Source organism: Streptopelia decaocto (assembly GCF_964273445.1).
Source record: "Streptopelia decaocto genome assembly, chromosome: 15".
In the NCBI taxonomy this organism is placed as follows: Eukaryota; Metazoa; Chordata; class Aves; order Columbiformes; family Columbidae; genus Streptopelia; species Streptopelia decaocto.
In genome coordinates this window covers 9,402,747-9,427,967 of record NC_138670.1, presented here as the reverse complement: position 1 = coordinate 9,427,967, position 25,221 = coordinate 9,402,747, and the positions used below count along the sequence as shown (strand labels likewise).

Genomic DNA, 25,221 nt, shown 5'->3' with positions numbered 1-25,221 from the left:
AAAAAAAAAAAAAGAAAATCAGAAGTGGACAGAGTTCAGAAAGGTGAGAGGATGGAAGCAGTAACTGAGGAGGGCAGTGGTAGAACAGACTTATAAAAGCTGGAGCACAGCAAGGCCAGGGAGGCCATTGCTGTCAGAACCAAAGGCGTAAGTAAATGATTGAGTTTTTTAGCAGAATGTGTTAATTGTTTGAGTTTATGTAGCCCCAGGTAGTTCATTGCACCTGAAGATCATGCTAGTGCAGGAGAGGGGAACTGTAGGAGAATGTCAGAGTGCCAGTGGCAGAAATAGCTACTCCTGAGTGCTGAGAGGCCTTGTTTCTGTAAGTCACAGCTGCTGCTCTTTTCTGTGGGATGGGACTATGGGACTCTTGCAGGTTACCCAAAGAGAAGGAGATAGGGATCTTGCTGGTGAGCTGAGAGGAGCATGACATGCATGAGGTAGTGTCCCTACTAACCCTCTCTGGTGCTCTCTCAATACAACACATTTGAGCCCATTGTCCTCATGTGCATACCCTTTTTCCTTAGTTGTCCCTTGTCAGTGATTTTCTGTTGTTCCTGTGTTTCATCTTTCTCTGGCTTTGACAGCTCAGTTTCTGATGACTTACTGGCTGGCCCTAAAAGAAGAATAAGAACCCTCTTAATGCCCACCCTGCCTGAGTCACTGGCTAAGAAACCAAGTGCCCTTGCTTGGGCCCAGCTGCTGTCTCTACTTGCCATCTACAAGAGGAGCACCCAGAGCAGCTGGAAGTGTCTGAGCAGGTGAACTCCTGGCTCCCATCTCCTTGCTCTCATCTTTTTGTGCCCAGGTAGAGCCTGAACAGCCTGTGCAGCGTTGTGCTGGGTTTAGATCTGAATAATTTAGTTTCCCTAGCAACAGTGGTCTCTTTAATCACAGAGATACAAGCCTACCTCTGCTATTAGCGTTAAGACTTGCGTAATGGATCTGGCTACAGTGATACTTTGCTTCTGTTGGAAAAATGGTAGAATAAAAGCAAGAAAGTCCTTCTGCCTTCAAGATAATTAAAATCTCAGTAGGTGGATTTCAGTGCTTTATGCAGCAATGATAGAAAGAAGAGGGATTAGAACTACCTCTAAGCTTTTTAATGTGTGAAGTATCCCTGGAGGATACAGAAATAAAGTTTGAAATTCTGTGTGGAGATTTCTGTGCACAGTTCTCATGGCAGGCTATGACACTGATAAATTCATGCCTTGTTGAGATGTGTTATTTTCATTTTTCTGGATAGGTAAGACAAAGCGATTCAAAGGTAGACTGAATCTTGTTGCAAAGCTGGGAATAAACCTCCTCTTCTGAGCCCAAGTCCTCCACCTGCCCTTTCCTACAGATTTAGATAAAGGTTTCCCTGTGCAGCAGGAGACAGAACATGTTATGGAAGGTAGAAGTGTGCAGCTTGCTTTTTAGCAGGAGAAAGTGCGAAAAGTGCAAATACTGTGATTCACTGCAAGCCTTTCTGCTAATATATTAGTCTGCATTCACTCCCTCATTAACAGAAGTGGAGCAAACTATAAACTTTGAAAGTGAGCACTGAGAGTGAAAGAAATATTCCTGCCTTAATTTCTGCACAGCAACATGGTCTCGTTACTACATGTGTGCGGGAGAAACTGGTTTGGATAAGAGTAGTTTGAAGAAACTTCTGAAGGAAAAAGAATTCTTACTTGATCAAGGGCATGAAGCCTCTGTAAGTGCCCAGTACTGATGTTCTTCCTTGGATAATGCCAGTGTTGAATTGGCAGCAATACCTTGCAGGTTTCTTGGGTTAGAAAGTTGTACAAGGGACAGCTGAATGGAAAACAGATATCTGCACTTCTCCACTGAAGTTATAAGGTCTTAGGTTTGTTTGTTTGTTTTACATGGCATAATAATGCAGAGATGCAAGGAGACACCCATCCTTCTTCCTATTTATAATTCTGGATTCTGGAGTTAAAATAGTCCCCTAACCTTCTGACCATGCATCTTGTGTGTGAAGAGGGTATTCTTACTTCTTTTCAGTGTTTCTTTGCCTGTTTAGGTAGCGCAAGGTGGGGGCAATGCTGTTGTCTTCTCCATTCTTATAGCCAAAGAGCTTTTGAAAACTCCAGCATGAGATTTGTTTGGCTTGCAGGTGTTGTAGACATAATCCAACTTGGGGATACCTAAAAATCTCTTTCATTTGTGATTGAGCACCCTTATTTCAGCAGCTCCCTTTCAAGCCTCCTTTTACATAATCAGCTCAGTAGGATGTCTTCTAAGTGGCTGGGGAGCTCTAGAAAAAACATCTAGACAAAAGTCCCTTCCAGAGGACATGTACTACCCTTTTTTTTTCACCCCTCCATTCCTGTGGGCTTGCAGAATTTAATGAGCCTTTTGAGGAACTTTGAGAACTTGAGCACAAGGTAATACCATGAGCAGGTGGGTGACTTAACTGATCGAGCTTGTTAAAGTAATATTGCCATGGCCCTTCAGCAGCCTAAAGGCCTCGTATACAGCTGTTATTTAGCTGGGTGGTATTTGGTATGAACCAGGACCGTGGCTCACTTCTACAGTGAGTTTATTGTTGGATTTTCAGTATATTGTTTGCGTAAATTCCCTAGACCAGCTCTCCCTCCTGAATAAGCCAAATGGATCAAGTTTTATTCTGTTCCACACAAAGTTCACATCCTTTACTGGAATGAGTCATGCTTTAACTGAGTTTACTGTGAGGGAGGAAAGTGGGCTCTAAAATGTTACTCCTCCACCCTGCCTTAGTGATGTATAACAGGATTATTAGTATGCTTGGCAGCTGCTGCTTATTATTTTCACAGAACCTGGCTATTTGTGAAAACAAGTGAAAAACAGTTCTACTTGTGTTCGATTGTGAATTGAAGTGTGAATAGTTTTAAACTTATAGGACAAAAAAGCTCTTTTTTTTAATTTATTTTTTTGTGGCTTTGTCTTCCTTAAGGATCCCCAGCTACTGTAGAAGTGGATCTAGCTTATCTCCCTGTGGTTATTTTTCAGTTTTGGGATAAAGTGGTATTTTGTGACTTGTAGCTGAAAGAGGAGGAGGAACTTTCCGATTTTGTGTTGAGTGGCCCATGTGCAGCTCTTGCTGTTACACACGGGACACTTCTGGGCAGTGTCAGGGGAAGGTGCTTCACAGGCCCATGTAACATGTATGTGAAGTTGTCTCCAGCTTCTCTCAGGCAAGATGTGTGTGATGTGGTGCCACTGTACAGAAGGCAAATTTTGGTCCTCTGTGTATATTGATTCGTGCGGAGAGGTAAAAGACCTTTTAAGCTATGGTGGAGGGAGCTGCTCAGCGTGTGTTCATAAGATAGGTTTTTTGCAGCAATAGCCTCTGTACACAGCTACTAGAGATACCAGAATCTATTCTGCTAGTCATCTTTCCTGCAGAAGTTCATCGATACCTCATGCAATGATGATTAATTTGACTCTTCATACCACCATCACTTTTTGGTTGGGTTTTGTGGGGGCAGGAGTAGGAGGGAGCAAGGTTGTGGTTTATTCATTTGTTTAAGGAGTTAGTCTCAGCATTGAGGAGAAGGGGCAGCCAATAGAAGAAGATCTCTTAGGATTTTCTTTTGGCAGCAGGCTGGTTCACTTGACCTTTCTCTCCCAGTCCTCTTGTTCCTGAGAGGTCTGGAAAGAGTTATGGTTCTCCCCTGAGCTGTGTCTATTATCTGTGGTTGCTAAACTGGAAGGAGCATCATCTGGTCTTGTTCTACAGAAAAAACAGGGTCTGTTTCCCTAACCCGCTACATTCCTAAACCAAGACTGTGTAACTTTCATGGAGCCTGCAAAAAGATTTATTTTGATGCTAATGCTTTTGAAAGAAAACTTGAGGGAAGGAGCTGTAATTAAATGAACATCAATGTTAAATATTAGAAAGGACTTTACCTTTTAGGACTTAAAATGAGTGAATATTTGGTGACAACATGAGTTTAATTAAATTTACACCTCCACTTGATCTATATTTAACTATCACTGACTCTGGTTTACTGGTAAGTGATCATGATAGCTGGGAGGCAGGCAGTGCCTTGGTTGACCAGCCTGTCTCCTGTCCAGCTTGACTCTGACCAAACAGATGTTTCTCCTGTGTTTTACAGATGCTTCATTCAGTGGCACACCACCTAGCTATGCGTATGATGCAGACCGTGCTGAAGAACAGAGGCGACATCATGATATGATGCCCTATATTGATGACTCGCCATCATCCTCACCCCATCTCAGTTCCAAGAGTCGAGGCAGCCGGGACACTCTATCTTCAGGGTCTCTGGAATCTACAAAATCAGTGAGTCCTTTCCTGCCTTTTTGGAGTCAGCACAGCCTTGTGGGTTTGTAAGGGGTAGACTGGTTTAACAGGGAGAAAGACAGGGACTACTAGCACCATAGGACAGATTACCTGACGTAATATAACAGTGTCTGATTGATCTTATGCATTTAAAGCTAAATTGGTGCTTCTAGCTGATGCTAAGCCTAAACTTCAGGGGTGAGTGTTGTGTGTTTTAAGCCTCAGTTTTTCCACCCTTTGTGAATTCGAGTGGAGAGAATTGGTGATTAATTGCTGTTAAGAGGGTCTCTAAATAACAGATGTTTTGGAAACAAGACTCTGGAACAAAACATCCTACATTTTGATGTTCATACATCTGTGCATGTGGGTTGTTGTTGCCTTTCCCAAGGAAAATAAGAGTTATTTTCAGGTAGGTTAAAGGCTTTTATAAAGCATCTAGAATACATAATAAGATCTGTTTCCTTCACCCTGTGAAAATGCAATAAGAGGATTTAAAAATGCCAGCTCTGAAGTACGGTTACTTTGGGTGGGAGGTGGCCACTTCTTATAATGAATGTGACTGTTCCGTAAATAGCTATTTATATAATCAGCTATGATAAAAAGTTCAGAAGGGACCACCCAGCCTGACCTGTGGTTTGATTTGGACTTTCAGGCTCTCTTGCTTTATTTTTGCTTCAGGTTCAATAGCATGGCTACAGCTTGGAACTTAAGGGAAATTCCTATTTTTGTTTTTACAATAGTCTTGGTAGAGAGTCTGCTGCTTACCCTAGTAAATAACTATTGATTCTGCTGTTTTCGCAGTCAAAAATGTCTTGGTTTCAGTTTGTATTATCTGTTTGACTTTCAGCCATTGTTTGTCTTTATCCTTTCCCTTCCTAGATTGTAGAGCACTTCAGTTCCAAGTTGCTGTTTGCCCAAATATCTTTGTCATCTGCAAACTTTTGGTTTCCCCAAGTCATTCATAAAAATGCTTAATAGCACAAAGACAACTGTCACTTCCTTCCTACTGTATTTCTAAGAAAGTGTAGCCAAACAATCTTGAATTCCCACATTGTAAATGACACTTGGAAATCTGTCATTTAAGTGGTTTAACTTATGTGTTTGCTTTATATTGTTCTGTCCTAGAGAGGGATGGATATTTTATAGGTATCAGCGTACATGTAAATGAACATCATCACCTTTATCAGTTTTATTTATCTTGTATCAAAATGATTTCAAGAGTCTGACAAGTTCCACAAACCATTGCAACTTAGCACTCATTTTATACATCCTTCTGTCACTCTGTATTGGTTAGTGCCATGTCATATGTTTTCTTACTTTTTCTAGATGAATGTTAGGATAAGAAGCCTACTTGAGACAGTGTTCTTTTTCTTCTTTCTTGTTTATAAAAATGCATTGTCAAGATCTCTTAAAGCATTAACAAGTTGTTGATGTTTATTTGTCTATGAAGTATGGCATCTAGTTAGCTGCTTATGCTTTAGTCTGTTAATTCTGAGATTCTTTTTTATTTCTCAGGATGAGAATTCTTGTGATCTGTAAGAGGCTTTTGAATGCAGAAATGATCATTAGTAAATTCAAAAGCTCCAAGAACATTTTAATATTGGCTTGATTTACAGGTTATGTTTCTCAGAATGAATGGAAAATGCTATGTGACTACATATGGCTGAGAGTTATCTTCAAAGAACCAGTTGTCTTTATGCCTGTGACTGGAGGCCTGGAATGCACACTGTCTAATATTTAATCTTGTTCTTTATTTGTTTAAATATTACCTCCTAAGCATTTAACAGTAGTTAATTTCAAAGTTACCCTAATAATGCTAGAAGGCTGCCTTCTTAAAAATAATTTTTAAGATAAATGGCTGCTTTCTTCTCTCTGACTACAAAAAGATGGTTTATGGCTTCCAAAAGGCAGTGGTGCCCAGATACAGATTAGACTTTTAATCGTGAACCTTAACCGCTTCAATTGATCCTGTCTGTGGTTAGTCCACAAATGACAATGCCACTCATGAAAGATGGTCCATGACAAAGAAGAAGAGACCGATTTTTATGTGGTTGCAGTATTTCCCAACAAGTTAAACTTTCTGTCATCTCAATTTGTTAGATGGTGTTCACTGTAGTTATGTCTTCAGCTGTAGTGGAAAAGACATCAGTAACAAAATTAAGTGCTAAGGCAAGCACATAAAATGTGTTGGACCAGAAATAGCAGGATGTATGTCTTTTCTATTTTCTTTTTTACTACACTTAATTAGCAGAAAACATTTTCTGTTTACATGTGTTTGCTTTTATAGTTGTCTCCTTGCCCTTTCACTTCTTTCATAGGTGCCTGCAATTACTTTTGAAAAGTTTAGATTATCTTTATGAGCAGTTTCTAGAAATCAACAGTTAATTGTACGTAACAGCACAACATGTGTGCTATATACAGCACTTTGACAAATTGTTAAGATTGTAAAGTCATTCAGAAGTAAGGACTGTGGTTATCCAGCCTTGCCTTGTGCCTATAGCATTGTCTTGAATCTTTATGATAACTTTCAATTATGCAATCATGTCCTATTTTGTCTATGGAGCTCCTGCATTGTTCAGTGTATACAGTGAATGATACTCACTGGATTCAATATTTTATCTCTAGAGCTGTAGGTACACCTGATTTACAGGACACTGCAAATTCTGCTCCAAGTACAATACTGCTCATTTCCTTTCCGCGTGACCATTAACTCCAACTACAGTTGGAATGTTACTCAAGTCTTAATTATCCTTGTAATCTTCCTGTGAGATAAGAGGATGTTATGTTCACTAACCACAGGTAATCAAGGCAGATAGATTATAGGAAAAGCATCTGCTAATTCCAGGTGCTTAAAGTGAGATGCGTGATGTTCTGCAAACCAGGTTCTAACTTTTAATATGGTTTTCCTCACATTTAAAGTAAAATCCCTTCAATTTTACTTGCAACCAAAAGTTAACAGCAGTCCAATCAGGCACCCAGAAAATGGAAAACATTGCAAACAATTATTTGTTTTTCCTAAGTAATTTGCTTAGCATCACATAGTCACAGCAGCATTCTGCTGTGATGTTCATCTGCCTTATCCAAGAGACCAGCCTTCCTCTTGGAGACTGGGTTGTTGCTATCTGGACGTTTATTGATGGCATTTTGCTCTGACTTATTTTGTGGGCTTGCTCTGGGCTTTGTATTTTTCTGCCAAATATTTGACTAAGCCCTTCCATCTCCTTAGAACAGCTATAGCCTTTGGCTGGATAGTGCGTCAGGGTTCCACCTGCTCTGTCCAGCCACCACAAGGAAAGTGCAGAGTGGCAAAAGCAGTGTCTGAAAGGAAGGGATATCTCCTGGATTACCTGCCACGGAGCTTCATGTTGTACCTCAGAGTGTAGGGTAAGCAACTTCCAGCACCTTCTATTCTGTGTTCCGGGAAGTGAGGGCCACAACTGACTTCCAGAAGGTTTGTGGTGTTCTACACTTTGTCGTTTGGAATCTGTTTTTCAAGCCCCCCTACCACCTGCATCATATAAGCAGACGGAAAGACACTCATTGTTCTGCCTTCAAACTGTACCACTTCAGTCACTCTTAGGTATTCATATTCCACCAGCTATGTGGGTGACAAGAGGTGCACGAAGTATTAGTTTTTCCTGTGACCCAGAGAGGACATAATCAACATGGGTGTTTGTAGTGTGGATCTCAGCATCCCCTGACTTCTCACTCTTGTGGTAAGGAGGCCTTACCAAATGTTTGCATTGAGCAAGCTTGCTTGTACCCCCTCTTCTGGCTCTTCCACAATCTTGTGCTGAGCTGCTGATGCATGTCCTGGCATAAAGCCAATGTTTTTGCCAAACTTTGATGGTTGCTCTGAAGCAAGCCTACGAGACAAAGACGAAAAAGGAGAAATAGGTTCCACTTATGCGTAAGTTGTTTGTTTATCTAACTTGAGAAGTGATTTAATTTTCCTAAACCTTACTTTCTGTAACAGTTGAACTGTTGTGATTGAACTTTCCAAAAATTCTGGAAACCCATCCTGGAAAATATCAGCTCAAATGTTTGCCAAATAAGACAATGCTGGTAGCTTCAGAAGGTGTCAGGCAGTGTTTGTAATGGATAGTGATAATTCACTCTCAGAAAGAGAGAGAACATGTCTGTTTTCCCCAGGCAGCTGGGGTGAAAAGTGGAGAGGATACCCGAGTAGGGTTAGAGGAGGACAGAGGCAGAGCTTGCTACGGTATTCTTGGAGCACAGGGAAGTGTTGGGTCAGCCAGAGAAGTCAGTGACTGGTACCCTTCACTAGAAGGGTTACTACCAAGAGTTTTGGAGTGAGTAGCTGGCAGCTTGGAGGCTAAAGAGTCTGAGGGGATGGGAAGCTTCTGTCATCATGATCCTATTGCTGCTGCTCACGTGGGGAGAGATTACAGTGATGGGAAGAGTATAGAAATAAGAAAGGCTTTTCAAGATCTGCTCGACAACGAAGCCAGGCTCAAAGATGGGGAGAGCGGTGTCTGCGGGGGTGGGTGCAGGGCAGCTGAGGGAAAGGCAAAGCTGGTTCCACCTCCCCCAGGAAATGGGGAGAGTCACTTCTCTGGAGTTTAGAGAATGAGTTTTTTCCTGAAGTAGATCTCTGCAATTCTTGTGTGGATCATGCCCAGGGATGCAGGAGTGCTGAAGCTGAGCAACTATCTCCTGCCTTCTGTTCTCTTTGGAGGGGAAGCTGGATGGTACTTAGAGATTTCCAGGTAGAATTTTTCTTCCCTTTTTGGCACAGCACTGGCAGCCATTGCCAGTCCTCAGACCAGGTTCTTTTGTTACCACTGTCTGCTGGCGGTGTGGAAAGCAGGCTGTAGCAGAGCAGGTTGTGGACTTTTCTCCTAGTTTGGTCCCAAGGAGGTCCAGAAAAGCTGACCTCCAAAGCTACATCAATAAATGAGATTACTGCTCTGCTTGGTACTACTTTTGCTAGCTTGTCCTTCCCTCTCCAGCACTTCCAAATCCTTTTCCTTTCTTCCTCTCAGTATGTGGGTTTGTTTGCTTTGTTTTATTGTCACTTTCCCCTCACCACCCCCAACGGATGCAACTTTTCCTTTTTCTTCTCCAACTCTGCTGCTTAAGGGCTCTGCCTGAGTGTACAGCCCTTTCTGAGGAGAGCTGGCACACCAAGACTGATGTTATAAATAATGTTGGCTCCTCTCCCTGCTCCTTCCCCTCCCTGCATGAAGCATGATTGGCTTGATTACAGAATTTGCCCTGTTTAATATCACCAAGACAATGAGACACCTCCAGCCTGTTTAGCAGAAGCTTTCAAAGATATTTACACTTTAAAAATGGAGATGAATAGTGTTTCTCTTTTGTAGGCTGTCAGCTTCTCTATGAAATTCTGAGCTGTCCTTACGAGAAGCCTCTCCTTTGAACACATTCATTGCACAGCATATGAACACACTGTACCAAAGGAAGGTCTGAGAGTTAAAGTGCCTTTTATACGCCCACTTTGAATCACTGATTCTCTTTACAGAGCTGCGCCAACAGCAACTGCTTTGCAAAATCTTATGTGTTGTGGTTTCTCGATTCTTAATCTGTGTTCTTCTAACATTTGCAAGAAAACAATTATTGCTGATAATTTAAACAACAACCAGAAAGCCCTGACTTCTTTAAACAGTCAGGAAGAGCTGAATCTGTCTAATCCTTGAAGCTGGTGAATCTCAGGCTTGCAGTAATTCAATACAACATGCAATGCCAGCCTGGTTAGTAAACTAAAGTACTTAGGCTGATAAGCTGTAAACACATTCAAAACATCCATGGCTCAGGGCCAGGGTATGCATGCTGTCTAATGTCACAGCTTCTAACCACTCAGACTAGCCTTGGTTCAGGATGCAAAGATTGCAGTTAGGACTGTGACTCAGTCTTTTGGTTTTTAAGTCTTTGGAATGGCAAGAAGCACCACCCAGTTGAGAAGAAAACACTGGAACCTTATAGGCATGAAGTACCTGTGAAACATTTATAATTTATACTGCTTGCAACCTTCCTTTTCTTTTTTTTTTTCTAATGCAGTTCATGAGGAGTGGGAGCAGAGCACTAATTTCTTGCTTGTTCAGAACTGGCTGGGTGTTGCGTCCTCACAGCTCCCATGGCAGATAGACAGGAATGCTTAGGCTGCTGCCCTGTCATAGTCTTGTCAGATAGATTTATTCTGAAATGTGTGGGTAGAGAGGTAGCCAGAAGATGGAAGGGCAGTGGAGAAAGGCTAGAAATAGATGCTGGTGTCAGAGAGGCAGGGACAGAGTCAGAACATGAAATACTGGTCAGGCTTGTACAAGTGAAAAATGGGTAGGAGGCGTGGGGCGGACTGCTGACCACCTGGCACTCCCTGCTGAGTGGCTGGAGTTTGCCAATACAGGCTGCTCCCACATCCTGCTGGGAGCATCCCATCTGCACTTTGGTTAATAGGTGTATTTTTCCCTAGCTAATGTGTGCTGGTAGACGTGGTACCAGCTCCTTCCCTTGCCACAAGCAGTTCAAAGATTTCTGACTGCTTATTTCTCACCAGGCTAGGGGAAAGTAGCCCTCAGCCTTGGCAGGTCTCCCTGAACTGGTGGGGAGCTGGATACTTACACCCAGGATGTTCCCTCTCTTAACTGCCCTTCTGCCTGGAGTGCAGAAGCAGGGCAGTCAGTGAGGCTGTTGTGGTCACAGCATTGCTCTTTGTTTCCCTTTTTGCCAGATATCTCAAAGCAGAAAGTGCCCTTGGCACTGAGTGCCTCACATCTCGATGTGCTGTAAGGGGAGAGGGGAAGGACAGTCTCCCAGTATCTCTGCCTGCTAATTGTTCTGTTTTGTTTTGGTTGAGCAGGTGAGCCCGTTCCCAATTCTGTAAGTGAGGAATGTTGTAATAGCAAACAATAAACTTGCTCCTCTTCTTCCTGATGTTGGCACCAGCTCCCCATGAATATTTCAGTCCCGGAGTAAGTTTCATAACACGTGTGACTTAAAAAGCACCCTGAGGCTGAAGAAGCACAGGGCTGTTTCCCAGATGTTCATCTAGCAGCAAGAGCTGCGGCTCAGTGCGGCCCCAGATGACATTGTCAGAAAAGGCCTCTCTCAGCAGGAAACTCTTGTCAGGGCACCGGCTCTCAGGAGGAAGCACGAGTGGCAGCACAATGCAGTCAGCAGCACCACAGTGTCCTATTGATCCCTGATGCAGCAGGAGCAGCAGGAGATCATCTTTTCACATATGAGAAAACTGTATGTAAATTTGAGGTACTGCGTTGGAAACCTTGTAATGTGCTGTGTGATTATTGGATAAACTCCCCTGTGGGTTTCTTCAGCAACTGCTGTACTGTACCTTAAAGCAGCCAGGCCCTGCCCTGTCTGGTTGCATCTGAGGCTATAGTTTTGCAAGTGTCACACTTGGAAAATGCTCCTGTTAAAAAGGGTTAGGACAATACCATGGACTTTGCAAAGTGACCTTGTGGTAATGGCCAGGACGGAAGGCCTCTGGTGTGTCCTGGGAGATGTTTGTCCCTCTGAAAGCACATCTCTTTTAAAGAGAGGAAATTAACATTCAGGCAGAAAAGGCTGCCTCTGTCAGCTGACGGTGCCCAGCAAGAACTGGCTTGTACCTTAAAGCTTTTATTTGTGAAGAGGGAAACTGTTCTCAGTGCTCTAAGGAGAACTGTTGTGCCACTGTCGTGATGGGGAAGTTTGAATAATTTAAATAACTTGTCATTGTATGCTGCTCTTTACAGATGTTACAAACATACCCAGCTGGTTTTTAAATCCTCAGCTCCTCCAAGAGAACCTGCTAAAGATAATTATAGCACTGTGTCAATATTGACCAGTTACCTCATCCTCAGCAGTGGGGACTTTGGAGCACTGTTAGTTTTTCTCAATGCTTCTTTGTAGAGCTGTATTTTTCTTTAGTGAGTGTTTTAAGAAATCTTTGGAAACCAAGAAGAATTGTGTTTTTCTTGCATCAGGGCTGCTGGGAGCTTCACGCAGACAGCTACATCGCTGCCCCTTCAGATGAAGGCAATCTTTGTTGAACACCTTGGGGCTGTTTGTCTTGATTATATGTATGTACCGTGCCTTAGAAAATTGGCCATGAGGCAGACGTCAAGGCACTACTGGTACAGAAATCATAAGGAATGGTCATAATGTTGCACATTTCTGCTTGAGCTGTAACAAGCAATCGCGCGGCTGCTCTGTAGGTGCACAGAATCTGTTGCAACATTCATTTTACCATGTAGTTTGTCACTGGTGTTTTTCTGAAATCTTCTGAACGCGGCTGCTGAATTACTAATTCCTTGCTTCTTTGAGATGCCCTCTCAAGATTTTAAAAGGCGCCGTGGTTCTTACGGAACCTCACTGAAGGGTGGGCTGCAAAGACAAGTTCTTCTTTCCACACGGCACCTGATGTGCCTGTAAATTTTACTCATTTCCTTAGAACAGCTTCTGTCTGCCACTTTAAGAGGTGATGGCGGTATCTGACACCTCACAAAATTTTTCTGAAGTAGTTGCTGCAAGGTCTGTTAGCCTAAAAAATAGCATGTGAATTTAATGAAAGCATTCAAAAATCAGGGTGGTTATTGGTGAGACTGAATCCAGAAATATCTGGGAGCGTGAGGATTCGTTTCTTTCTTTGTGTGGTGCGTAGGCTGAAAGGCACATTCAGAATGTGATAGTTACTGTAAGCTTACCTATAGCCAAGATACCTTCTCTCCATAATGAACCTCATATATATACATCTGCAGGGTTCAAAGCATAAGACCCTAAAGTAAATGTAGCTTTTTTGTCAGCTGTAAAAGGGCTTTGTGTTCCGCCAATAGAGTGGAGCATACTGCTATGTTTCCTGACCCTCCTGCTGCTGAAATCAATAGGTGAAGATTCCTTTGGATATTAAGAGGAGGAGAATGGACTCCCAAACAACCTACACAAAGCCCTTGGAAAGTATCTAACCTTTCAGATCCAACTGCTGACTTTATTCTTAGAGACATTTAACAACATAAAAAGCTTGCAAGAATTGTAAAAAGCCATTTCTGTGAGTGACAGACATAAAAAGAACTGGAAATAAGATTCTGTAAAAGGAGGGTGTTTCTCATTATTTAGAACATTCATTGTTTGGCCACATTTTTTTCAGAGTTTATGGAAATATTCAATTTTACTTTATCAAGTTAAACATTTTTTAGGTAACGGTTTTGAGAGGAAGGGTAATTGAAATTCAACAGAGGGGATTACTGCTGCTCTTAGCACTTGATATTAGTCTTCCCTTGATATGTACATTTTCTCATGAACGTATTATTTTTTTCTGTCTTTCTTCAGCTGTTTCGATAAGAACTCCTTCATGGAATCCCAATAAGAAAATCAGCATGTGCGTTCCAAGCGGTGCTGATTATTCCATCCTCTAACTAAAAATAGACATTGTGCGAGCTGGCACTGAAAAATAATTTAGTGAACAGTAGAGAGTGGGAGAAGGAACAGCCATCTTGACAACGTCAGGCTGAAACTGCTGTATATTCATGCGCATCTGTGTAGATGCAGGGGAAGTGATTCTGTTTGCTAGAGAAACATGGGGAAAGATCATAGAGAACTCTTGTGGGAGGAGGGAGCGAACTGCACATGACCAAGGGTCCCTAAGATTTGTTTAGGAGGATCAATTCTGAATTTTTAAGTTCTGTGTTTTGAATTTTATGAAGAAGTCTGGGTACCTAATTTAGGCACCAAAGTGGGATGACTAAAGTGAACACCTGCAAATAGTCTAAGTGACATCAGTTGCTGGTAAATAAAAAATTTCTTTAGTGTTTTATGTTTACGTGTTTCTAGAATGAGAACACTGAGCACAAGTAGATTTTTTGTTAGGTTGTTATTTTTCAGTCTAAAAGTACGCAAAAAAAAACCCTAAATATGCTACAGTCAGCTGAATGGTACCTTGTATTCTCCATCCTCATTCTTGTTTTTTTTCTTGCCCCCTCCTTTTTTCCCTTTGTTTTTTCTTTCACTTTTTCCTCTTTAACAACTTCTTTGTAGAGTGAGCCGGACCTGGAGAAAGGCCTGGAGATGAGAAAATGGGTCCTGTCAGGAATCCTGGCCAGTGAGGAAACCTACCTGAGCCACTTGGAGGCTCTGCTGCTGGTAAGCGCTGGTGGCAGAGACCATTTCAAACAACGGTACTTGAATTTTCACTGCTGCGTCCACCTAAAGTTTCCCAGAACTTCACATACCGTGACTTACAAGTTGCTGGGTGCAAAGGGGTATCTGTTACTCCTCCAGTGGAGTGTGAGAGGCTTAAACAAAGGACTGGATATGGCACAACCAGGGAGTTGTTAGTATAGTAGTATCCAGAAGCCTTGTCTTTCAGTATCCTGTGCTAATTATTAGACACGTTGCTGTACAGTTGGACAGAGATTAAGGAAATGGAGTGCAAAGGGATTTTAATCACACCATTAATATCCTGGGAAAATCTACCTGCCAGAGGTGGCTGATGCCCATGAGAGAATTTGTTAATGTCTGCCTTTCAGGAGTTGTGTGAATGCAAATATCACGTATTAATAGGATGAAAAATGACTCTCTGGAGGGATGTGTTGTAATGTGGCAAGTGTGAATGTACTTGGTTTGCATGATAACGATTTCCTTCATTCCTCATTTCAGCCTATGAAGCCTTTGAAAGCAGCTGCCACCACCTCTCAGCCTGTGCTGACTAGTCAGCAGATTGAGACAATATTCTTCAAAGTGCCTGAGCTCTACGAGATCCACAAAGAATTCTATGATGGGCTCTTTCCCCGAGTGCAGCAGTGGAGTCACCAGCAGCGTGTAGGGGACCTCTTCCAAAAGCTGGTGAGTCAGCTACCATCACCAGAGCTTCTGTACCTCTCATTTATCTCACAGGTGCTGGTATGATTTCCTTTGGTGGCTAGACTGAAGGGATGAAAGCCCATAGCTGGGCTAGATCAGAGGCTTCTAGCTTTGCATCACTGCGGTGAAGGGCCTACAGCAAAAGTGGCTGTTTCATAGCCTTTAATTAAAGACTCAAGCAAGTTATGCTACTAACACAAATGAAATTTCACAGAGATGTAAAATCTCTGAGGTGTCTTCCTTGCTTTAGAGGAAGATGGGAGAATGGCAGTATTAAAATGGTACTTTTTAACACTGACATCTAAGTATTTCTCATTACTGCTGAACTCCCTCACACATACTTCCTTCTCTCTGTGGTGCTATGCTCTATCTTGCACCAATTTTCTCTGATGTATGGTTATCACCTTTGTCTTTGCTTTTCTACCACTATCCTGGCGTCGACATTCCCCTTGCTGCTATGCTAATGCAGTCAACCAGCTGCTGAGAACCTTCCAAGCAACCTCCACAAAATAATCTGAGTGCAGAACAGGACAAGGACATTTACAGCATATTCCTGAGGCTGAATTAAAATTGCTGAGTTTCTGAGCCAGATGACAAATTGCTTGCATTCTACAAGGTTCCTTTGGCCCCTTCAGCCTCTCCCCTAGCATGTGCAGAGAGCAAAGGATTAAAGAAGCTGTTTTTTCTTTTTAGAAAAGAAAAGAATCTCTGCATTCCTGAGGTGCCTCTGATTCTTGGGGTAGGAGTGACATTCCAGTGAGGGGTTTATTGGATGGGGAGTGCACTTTACCAAGGTCACTCAATTGTTAGCAGCTGTGTAGCCCAGCGCCAGCCCCATCTGATGTGGAGCAGGGGGAAATGTGCCTGGAAGATGGTGTTTTCCATGCACATCAGCACCTAAAGATCAAAATACGGGAATCTGCTTTTCACTGCCAGCGTATTTTAGCCAGGAGGGGTCAAATTGGTGTCTTGGTGAGTAGTTCATGGTATGCAGTTTGAGCAACTGGTTTAAGACAAAACCACCTGCTGCTGGTTGCGGAAGCAAAGATACAGAAGGCTGCTGAAAGTGGAAGTTTCACAAACTGTATGGAAAGTGTAGTGCAGCAATGAAGACGGCACTAACTGAAGACAACCAGGATATATTCTTTACCAGTGCTGGTTATTGAGCAAGCTTTGACTCACTGTATGGCTGCTTAGGCCTTTGGTTAAGACTGTTTCTTGCTGATGGTGATCACGGGTCCCTTCTGGCACACTGGTTTTGTGTTCTCCAGATTTTTGTGTGTTTATAACAGAATTGCTGATTTTGTTGGATTAGTATTGGAAGCAAAGGAGCAAATTGCCCTTGTGCAGGAAGCTTTGAGCTAGCTTAGTAGTTTCAGTTTCTGGTGGTTTGGTACAGTATCAGTGGGAATTGTGAACTCTCTGCTGGAGGAGATAAAGCTAATAATTCTTGGCAGGCTGTGGGAAGCAGCTAGATGAGAGACATGGCAAGAACATCAGGCATTGCAAGGCATCTATACAGGATGTACATCAAATCTTTTGGAGCAAACTTGTGGTCATGTCATGCAATCTGATGATAAACACTGGAATCCTTGTTATTATCCTGAGGTCCCTGAGGATATTAATTTTCTTTAATATCATACAAAACAAAGCACTGTAGATTGAAGTTACAGATAGTGCATGCAAGGAGTCTTAGAATCTTATGCCGTCTGGCACAAAGCACAACCCATTTACAACATCAGTGACTGTTATTCCACCTTTTTCCTGTTGAAACTAAGGAAAAGAAAAAAGAGACGCCAGGCATGTGGGAGTGAAATATGCTTCTCATTTTTGGGGAATAATTTGCATGTATTTTTTATAACAAGAAAGGAAACCCTTTCAAACTGTTTTTAGAAATGAAGAAATACTTAGCAAATATCATCACTGATAGTTTTCAGGAATGGAAGATATCTTAGCCAAAAGCCAGTTATTTCTGCCAAAGCTTGTTTGATTTTTAGTGTGTTCTCTTTAATTGAAAAAGAGAAAACTCAAACCAGCATGAAAACTAGGCGAGCTTTGATTGGAAGCTCAGTTTTTAATGAAAAAGATGTTTTCGTGAAAGCATGTTTAGAGGACAAAAATGAAAGCTTAGAAAGACTACTCAGAAGTAGCAGGAAATGAAAGAGCCACGCAGGAATGGAGAAACTTTAAAGCTCTGCCACGTTAGCTGGCATCATCTAAACCTGAATGTCATAAGCCCCGCAAATGATCAGTAGCTCTGACAGCAGCTTCTTCACAAAACTGTGCCCCAGTGGCAAATACAGATATTATTCTTTCCACGTTGCTGAGGCCAGGTCATCCCTGGTGTGAGCACAGTTTCCTTCAGCTTCAGTCAGAACTGTGTTATTTTGTATGAGGATTGAGACTGGTTCCTAATCTTTCAGTAAAGTGTGCCCTAGGAAATCGCTCGCTGTTTCTTAGCCTCTGTTAGCTACATAAATTTGTGCAGGGAATGGTCTCCTGAGAATGGCTTTTTCTCTTCCATCATCTCTTGCACAAAACTCCATAGAGAATGGGGAACACAATGATTATGAGAGAGCAGGAGAGGAAAAGAGCCCTGTCTGTGGGAAAGTTAACTGTTCTGCCTGTTGCATATCTGGGCAGAAGTGTCAGGGAAGTTGCAGAAATAATAAGGTAAGTGCAAGCTCTTCTGGTAACAAACTTCCCTTTAGTGGGGCGTTTTGCAGCACTCCAGCAGCTGGCTCACTGCTGACCATGCACTTGCAAGCGTGTTCAAGCAGCTGAGGTGTTTACAGCACCACTCATGTAGCTCTGCAACACAGAACCAGCTCTGCAATTTAGACAAGCTCAGAAGCTACTCAGGGATTTCCTGAGCTGGATCTTACATTCTCTGGCATGAATATGGCTGCAATTCCTATGTCAGCAAATAGGGTCAGTGCTAAGACTCAGAAATAATAATGGCTTATTACTGCACTCCAGGGCCTTCATCTGCACCAATTGCATGTTCCTTCTGCTGGAAAAACTGCCAGTTTCTGTCACCTAGTGCTGCAGTCACTGCCCTCCGAACAGATTGTACTCCAGATCTCTCTTCTGTATTTTAAGTACTCTGCTGTCCTTATAGTGATGTTCAGTAATGCAGATACGCGTTAATATCTGGGTTTGATTTAGTGTGTCCATTATGAAAAGTCAACAAGTATCTTACTGGGGTCGCATTTGTGCTGAGTCATTCCTGTCTGATTCATATTTTGTGGCAAATAGCCAGCAGCTCCAGTTACATCAGTGAGCTAAAATATTAATAGCTATCAATCTGGCAGTTCAGAAGGGAAAAATAAATGGCAGTAACAAGGATGTGTCATTCTCACAGGCTTCCACATCCTTCACAACTTGTTCAGGAGAGATAGAACTGGGTGCATGGGAGCGCCTGCACTGGATAACCAGAGCTGACAGGTCAGAGATGTCTTTCTGGGCCTGTTCAGCATTCCTTGTGATTCTTTGGCATGAAGGAACATGACCTGATCATTAGATACTGATGCTGGCCATCCCAAGCTGTTGTCTTCCCCAGTATTTATTTTGTTTTGTTTTGCTTCCTGCAGGCCAGCCAGCTGGGAGTGTACCGGGCCTTTGTGGATAACTATGAAGTTGCTATGGAGACAGCAGAGAAATGCTGCCAAGCCAATGCTCAGTTTGCTGAAATCTCTGAGGTAATGTCACGGTATTCAGACACACGAGCTGTCTGGTTCTGACTAACACCCTGCGATGTCACTCCTGTCTGTCCTCTAAGTATCTTTGCAGCACTGACTTCTGGAGGAGCTGGGAGCTCCCATAGACTCACTGCTTCAGCTCATGTTCTTACAGTGATTTATACTTTGGGCTGAGGTTATCACACAAACAGTCTTTACGTGCTGTCCTTACTCTGGGAATCTTGTAAAAACTGGCATTGCTTTGAACTTCAGCTCTGTGCCAGCTTCATGCATTTCTAGAAGGGAAGGGCTGTATTTGAGCTTCTCAAATATTTCTCTTGCTAATGATGATGCTGACTGTGGTGTAAAAAGCCATCCTTAACAGCTCGTATCATGGTTGTCAGTGGAACTGCAGGCTTCAGTAGCATGGAGGGGAGAGGGTAGCTCTCCATTTAAACAGGCAAGTGCATCAAGCGTAATCTATAATATTATCTATAGGGCTGCTCTGATTTCCTGTCTTTAAGAGTAGTACTTTGTGTCAAAGCATTTTTAATACTTTTTCAGGCTTCCCAGGCCGCCAGCTTTGCCTGTAGTGCATGGTCTCATTGACTCTTTGTATTGTAGTGATTATATCTTGAAGAACTCAGTAGCCGAGAAAACATGAACTTCGAACTTCATATGTGTGTCCTTAAAAACAAGAAGATAAATAATCTGAGCTGAAAAATACTGGGGGTGTTTATTGCTCTGAAAAAACTCCTGAGCACATTGAATATTGCATGTTCCTTTGTATTTTTATGGTAAAGAAGTAAAACCATGTTCTCTCTGTGAAATGAGGGAAGCAAGGCTTGCCTTTTGGGATCTGCTCTACAAATGTTTTCTTTTTCTCCATTTTCTGACAATTTTTCCCCAGGATCTGGTCCTTTGCCTGACCACTTCTGTGCACTACTGGTGTCAACTCATTAGCAAAGTAGCTTCCCCGGTGCTAACTTTCCTATCAGTACTAAAATGCATTCCATGGACTTTCCAATTTATTGATAGCAATATGTAAAGTTAGTATTATGCTAGTCGCTAGAAGACAGAATAGAGATTAAGGCCCCAGGGTCCTGGGCTCTCTGTGATTGCTACCCCTTGGTTTTGCTGTTTTCTGGAGGATGATTCTGAAATCATGCTAATATCTACTGGTTTTGGAATGATGATAAGTTTGGATTTGTGTCTGGCTGAGGATTTCGGAGCTCAGCACATTAATGCATATAGCCTCACAGTCCATGTGCAAAGAGAAGAGTCACAGGTATTGTTCCTTTTCTGCCATGAAAGATTGCTGACTTGTCCAAGGCCACCCAGCTCTGAGTACAGGTATAAGGAAGTATAACCTGGGGGCATTAAATCCCAGTGCTGTATTTTATTTATTGGTGGTGTACATGTGCTGTGACAATGGCTGCATCCTTATGGACATGGCTTTCTCCTGCAGGTGACTTAAAAACTCCACTGTGTTGCTGTAGTAGGTTCCGTGCTTTACTACATCTCTATTGACATGCACTCCTAAGAAAATTGCTTTATCTTTGAGACGTATGGGTGCCTGTGACATGGAAGTGGTGGATTTACCAAGAAGAAAAGCATATTTTTGCTTCACTGACTTGAACTGTGATAGGACTGTCCTCCATTTGCACTTAGGCCCTCCCTTGGAGGAGCAGATAGTCTCTTACATTTCCATGTGATATTTCAGTGTGGTTGACTGTCTGCTACATGGGTTTTCTTTTTCTTATAGAATCTAAAGGCTAGAAGCACAAAGGAATCTAAAGATCAGACGACGAAAAATTCCTTGGAAAGTGAGTGATCCATACAGAGGAGACTGTGGTTTGTCAGGACTGTGGGGCGGCTGTTGCCAAACCTCCGCTCTCCTTTTTCCTTTGTAAATGCTGGAAGGTTATAGAGTCTCTGCTGGCTCTACCTGGGAAATCAGTTCCCTTTTGCTAAATAGCAAAGCTTGTGCATAGTAAGCTGCATGCATGCATGGGAAAAAACAGGCCAACCAAAGGACTGCTGTGATTTTAAGAGAATGCCTGCTGCCCGGTGATAGCACAAATGCAATCCTAGCAGTTATTGTTATGTGTTTTTTGCCCTGTGGTAGCTTGTATAGAGCCTGGTCAAGATCAGGTTCCATGGTGCTTGTCTCTATAAACACAAGTAGAAGACAACCCGTATTATAAGAAGCTTCCATATTCACTAGTAAAAAAGCCAATCCCCTTCTTCTTTTGGCCTGTTACCGGGATTTGGAAGCACTCTACACGTGATGCTGAAGGAGGGGTGCACTGCTGACCTTTCAGGGACCTCCTTGGCAACTTCAAGAGTGCAAGGCCCGATTCCGAGCAGGGTGCCATGCTGTGCGCTGTTGTTCTGTATGACCTTGTGTGCTCCTCGTCCACTGCAGCAGGGCGTGCTCACAAGTGGGCATCTGTTTGCTGTGGAGCATGTCTATTTCCTCTGGGTGTTCGTGGGTGTTTTGTTGGCTGTGCAGCACATTAACCTTAGAGAAGGGAATTTTCCAGTAGTTCATTGGTTAATAAACCTGTGCCTGTACCTGCAGTTGCATTGGACAAGTTGCTCTGTAGGGGCTGTATTAAGGTGCCTCTTCCTTATCTTCCTGTTGCTTTTTTTTTTTTCACAGCTCTATTGTACAAGCCAGTGGATCGAGTGACTCGCAGCACACTTGTCCTGCATGTAAGTGTCTGAAGGCTGCTTTTCAAACTCTAGGCCCCTTTCCTATTTTCTTTACCCTTCAGGTTTTTCATGGAGCTGCAGGACTGCAAAAATAAACCCATCATGCTGCATAAGAGCCTCTTCCCTTTACACTAAGGGGTGGCAGTCCGTAGGTAGGACCCTGCTACCTCTTCAGTGGTGTTAACCAAGAAATACAGAGTATTATCCTCTTTCTCTAGAGATAAAGCTCTAGTCTAATCTGTAAGAAGAGACTGGAGTATCTTGTCCTACAGCTCTAGTTAGGGGCCCTCAGATGCTTCTGCTTTCCAGTGCTGCTCATGGTTCTGTTCTTTGTTTGTCTTCCTGGTGTCAGGATTTGCTCAAACACACTCCAGTGAGCCACCCAGATCATCCACTCCTGCAGGATGCTCTGCGGATCTCGCAGAACTTCCTCTCCAGCATCAATGAGGAGATCACTCCTCGTCGGCAGTCCATGACTGTGAAGAAGGGGGAGGTGAGTCTTCCTGCTTTCATTATTTCTGTTTCTAAATACTGGTTGTGCCCTTTAACTAGGAAGTTACGCTGTTAATTCGTTGTTTGCTAAGATCCAGTTCATGCAGCATCCTTGTTCTCTAAAGGACGTCGTACGGCTCCCCTCTGTTTTCTGTTTGGAAACCCAGAGTAAAGGTGTAATTGGAGTTTTGTCCTTAGCATTGTTATAGTAATTTGTCATACATCATTTCTATGAGGCATATTGCTATGCACTAAATGGCTTTATAGTTTACCTGCAAACTGAAACCAAACAGGAAGCCTGCGAGGAGAAAAAGGTGAGGAAACATCAGAAATTATAAAAGATTAGAAAAAGCTGTTTTTCAGAATCTTCGTTCTCACCATAAAACTTACTTTTCGCATCCTCATCTCTAAAGAAGAGTGTTGTAAATAGGACTAGGAAGCAAAACAAATGGAATGTGTTGAGAAAGCCAAGGGAGGTGATTGACTCTTAAGAGTGTAATATAACTTATCTTAGCTCTGCTAGAAACTGGACTACACCCAGAAAGTTCTAAGATGTGTAGTCCCTTTACCTGTGTGCCATGTTGTGCAAGGAGGGCGTAGAGCTACGCAGTGGTAATGTCCTGCATGCTTGAATGGGCTTGATTCATCTGCCTCATAATTTCATTAGAAAGCAATTCAGTCCTTCCTGATGAGGGAAGGCCCAGGCTGACAGAAGTATTAAGAGAGAAGGATGGAGGAGATTGGACAAAAGAGAGGTACAGCTCAGGTGGTATATGTGTAAGAGGAACTGTGGCAGCATGCCAGAGACACTGGCTGATCAAAAGTGACCCAAATTACCCTGTACAAAAACATCTCTTACAAAGCCTAGGAGATTGTTAAGATACCGTGAGCTTTCGTGATGTATTCCCAAATCCTGTTAGCTAAACATACTTGCTTTTAGCTGTTAAACTGATTTTCAGCTGATGAAGATTTGCTAGAAGCTGCAGTACTGGGAATTTGGTGCACTTTGTCCTGCAGGTCTTGCTCATTGTGTCATTTTGTCAACTGAGCAAGTCTGCAGCTGAGGAAAGGGCGGGCTGAGCAATTGGAGGCTGAGGTAGAAGCTCAGACATCAGTCACCAGGGCCTCAGCGATAGATGGCCTCATTAAAGTGGATGCTGATTGAGTTGTGGCAGAAATCGCAAGCTAAAATGCCCCCTTGCAGGGGAGGGAGCATTTTGTGTTCTCTGGTTGTCTGTCAGCATCTCAATGAGGGATGCAGGCTTTGAAAGGTGTCATGCAGAATCCTAATGAGGTACCAGAGCCCAGGCAGAGGGGCAGGCTCAGGAGGATGAATCCTGATGACCCCTGTTTGGAGTGGTTTATCTGTCACATCTTAAAAAGCAGGAAGAGTAGGCTTGTCAGGATTGGGCTCAGTAGGCCTGTTCACACTACCACTGGTTCTGCAGCGACTCCATGTATGATATGGGGAGGGAAAGAAGGGGATATATCCCAGGGACAGGGCTGTGGGTGTGCTGGAGAGGACTGGGAACCCTTTGTGCTCTCCCTCACTGCACACAGCTTGCACCGAGCCCACGGAAAAAAAGAACTTGCTTCTGATGCTTCACAGAGTTTGTTTTCCACTCTGGAAATCTGACGGTGGATCCTTTCTTGAGTAATTTGGCAGCAATATCGCACTTTTTTCAATGTGGTAATGCCTCAGTTGACACCGCTCTGTGTCTAGAGAGTAGGTATGTTCACTCTCTGCATAGTAATCCAGAGACACAAGTCTGCTCCCAGCTACTCCGTGTGGGTTAGTGATGGCTGTTCCTTCCTACAAGCTACTCAGCTTAGGGTCATAGCTGGGTTTTGTTTATGCTTGTAAATCTTTCCTTTTCTACTTATCCTTTCCTCCCACTCGCCTTGCTTGTGCTTCCCCTGGGGTGGCAGGACAGTGTGCAGTTTGCATCTCTTAATTGACTGCTCTCAATGCAAAATGCCTTTTTTATTTTAATGAATCACCAGCTTCCTTTGATGGCTTTTTTCATTATTTGTCTTCCTCCCATTGAAATTTCCTTGGTGGAAAGGAAGGAGGGAAAACAGCCCTTTCCCCTCATGTATTGCTTAGGTGCTGATCTCAGTTATCTTTTTTTCCCAGTCCTTGCCTTTTATGTGCAATATTTTTCCCCTTTGAGTGTGTCGTGGGGAGGAGTCAAATCTCCTTTGCCAGCCTCTTGCTTCAGCTCCTTTTTTCAGGATTGCTTTGAACTGGGGAAAGCAGCCAGTTGTTAATCTCCCTAGTGACAGGCTGCTGAGGAGAGGAGTGCAGGTCAGGAGAGAATACGGGCTCATCAGCTCAGTATTCCTCCTTTTTGCTAAAGGTGATTCCCTGCTCCGGGAGCATTGTCCTTCCTGCACACCACCCCCTTGGTTCTGTTTGGCTCAGTAGGCTTTTTCCTAATTCTAGAATTATGCATGTAAACTGCAAATTTTCTGTGATGTGGGGATCTGGTTTAATTTGCTGGGCAGAATGAGATTTCAGGTAGTGCAAGGAGGTAGGAGCAAAGGGAGTAAAACCATTCACCAGAGGAACAGAAAGGGCTGCAACAGGGAAAGCAGTATTGGTGGGTTAAACCTATGAACACATAGTCTGATCCTTGCTGCCTGCCAGGCTGACTGTAGCTGCTCTTCTCTGAGGTTTGCTGAGGGCTGTTGTACAGGAGAGCCAGGAGAGCACTAGCCCTAGGCTGGTGCTTAGCTGGGCTTTCAGATCTGTTTCCATTAAGCCTGATGTGCTGCATTCTCTTGCTCCTTCCTTTCTTTCTACTTCTGTGTTTTTACTTTTTTAGATGTTTTTGGTGGATTATCTGCAGGTATCCACTTTGCCAACCCTCTAAATAACCAAAAAATGCATGGGAGGGGGAAAGAGGATCTTAGTAGCACTGTACCTTCTGACTCAGAACGTGAGTGGTGGAGAATCTTCCACCCTTTAGGACCATGGAGCAGGCATCTTATCTGCTCACTGCTGATCCTTCTTCACCACTATTCTCTTGGCTTAAGTAGGGAACTTGTTTAAGGTTTTACTGGGGATGGTCTCTTGGGGAAGCAGGAAAACGAATGCTTTGAGGTGAAGGATGTGCCGCTATTACGTGCTAGAAGGAAGGGAGTAATAACCTTTCTAGTCTTATTAACAGAGAAGCAATAGGGACTGCATGTTTTTTCTCA

At 43.0% G+C, this 25,221-nt stretch overlaps 1 protein-coding gene across 1 annotated transcript in view; it reads left to right on the top strand.

Annotated features, from left to right (window-relative positions):
- The window catches only part of BCR (BCR activator of RhoGEF and GTPase), a 97,851-nt gene that overhangs the window by 43,429 nt on the left and 29,201 nt on the right, over positions 1-25,221 (top strand). The window contains exons 2-8 of the mRNA XM_082066619.1: positions 4,107-4,291; positions 14,303-14,407; positions 14,924-15,109; positions 18,721-18,828; positions 20,573-20,633; positions 21,473-21,525; positions 21,878-22,018. Of these exons, the coding sequence (XP_081922745.1) occupies positions 4,107-4,291; positions 14,303-14,407; positions 14,924-15,109; positions 18,721-18,828; positions 20,573-20,633; positions 21,473-21,525; positions 21,878-22,018 (839 nt within the window). The remainder of the gene's footprint in view (positions 1-4,106; positions 4,292-14,302; positions 14,408-14,923; positions 15,110-18,720; positions 18,829-20,572; positions 20,634-21,472; positions 21,526-21,877; positions 22,019-25,221) is intronic.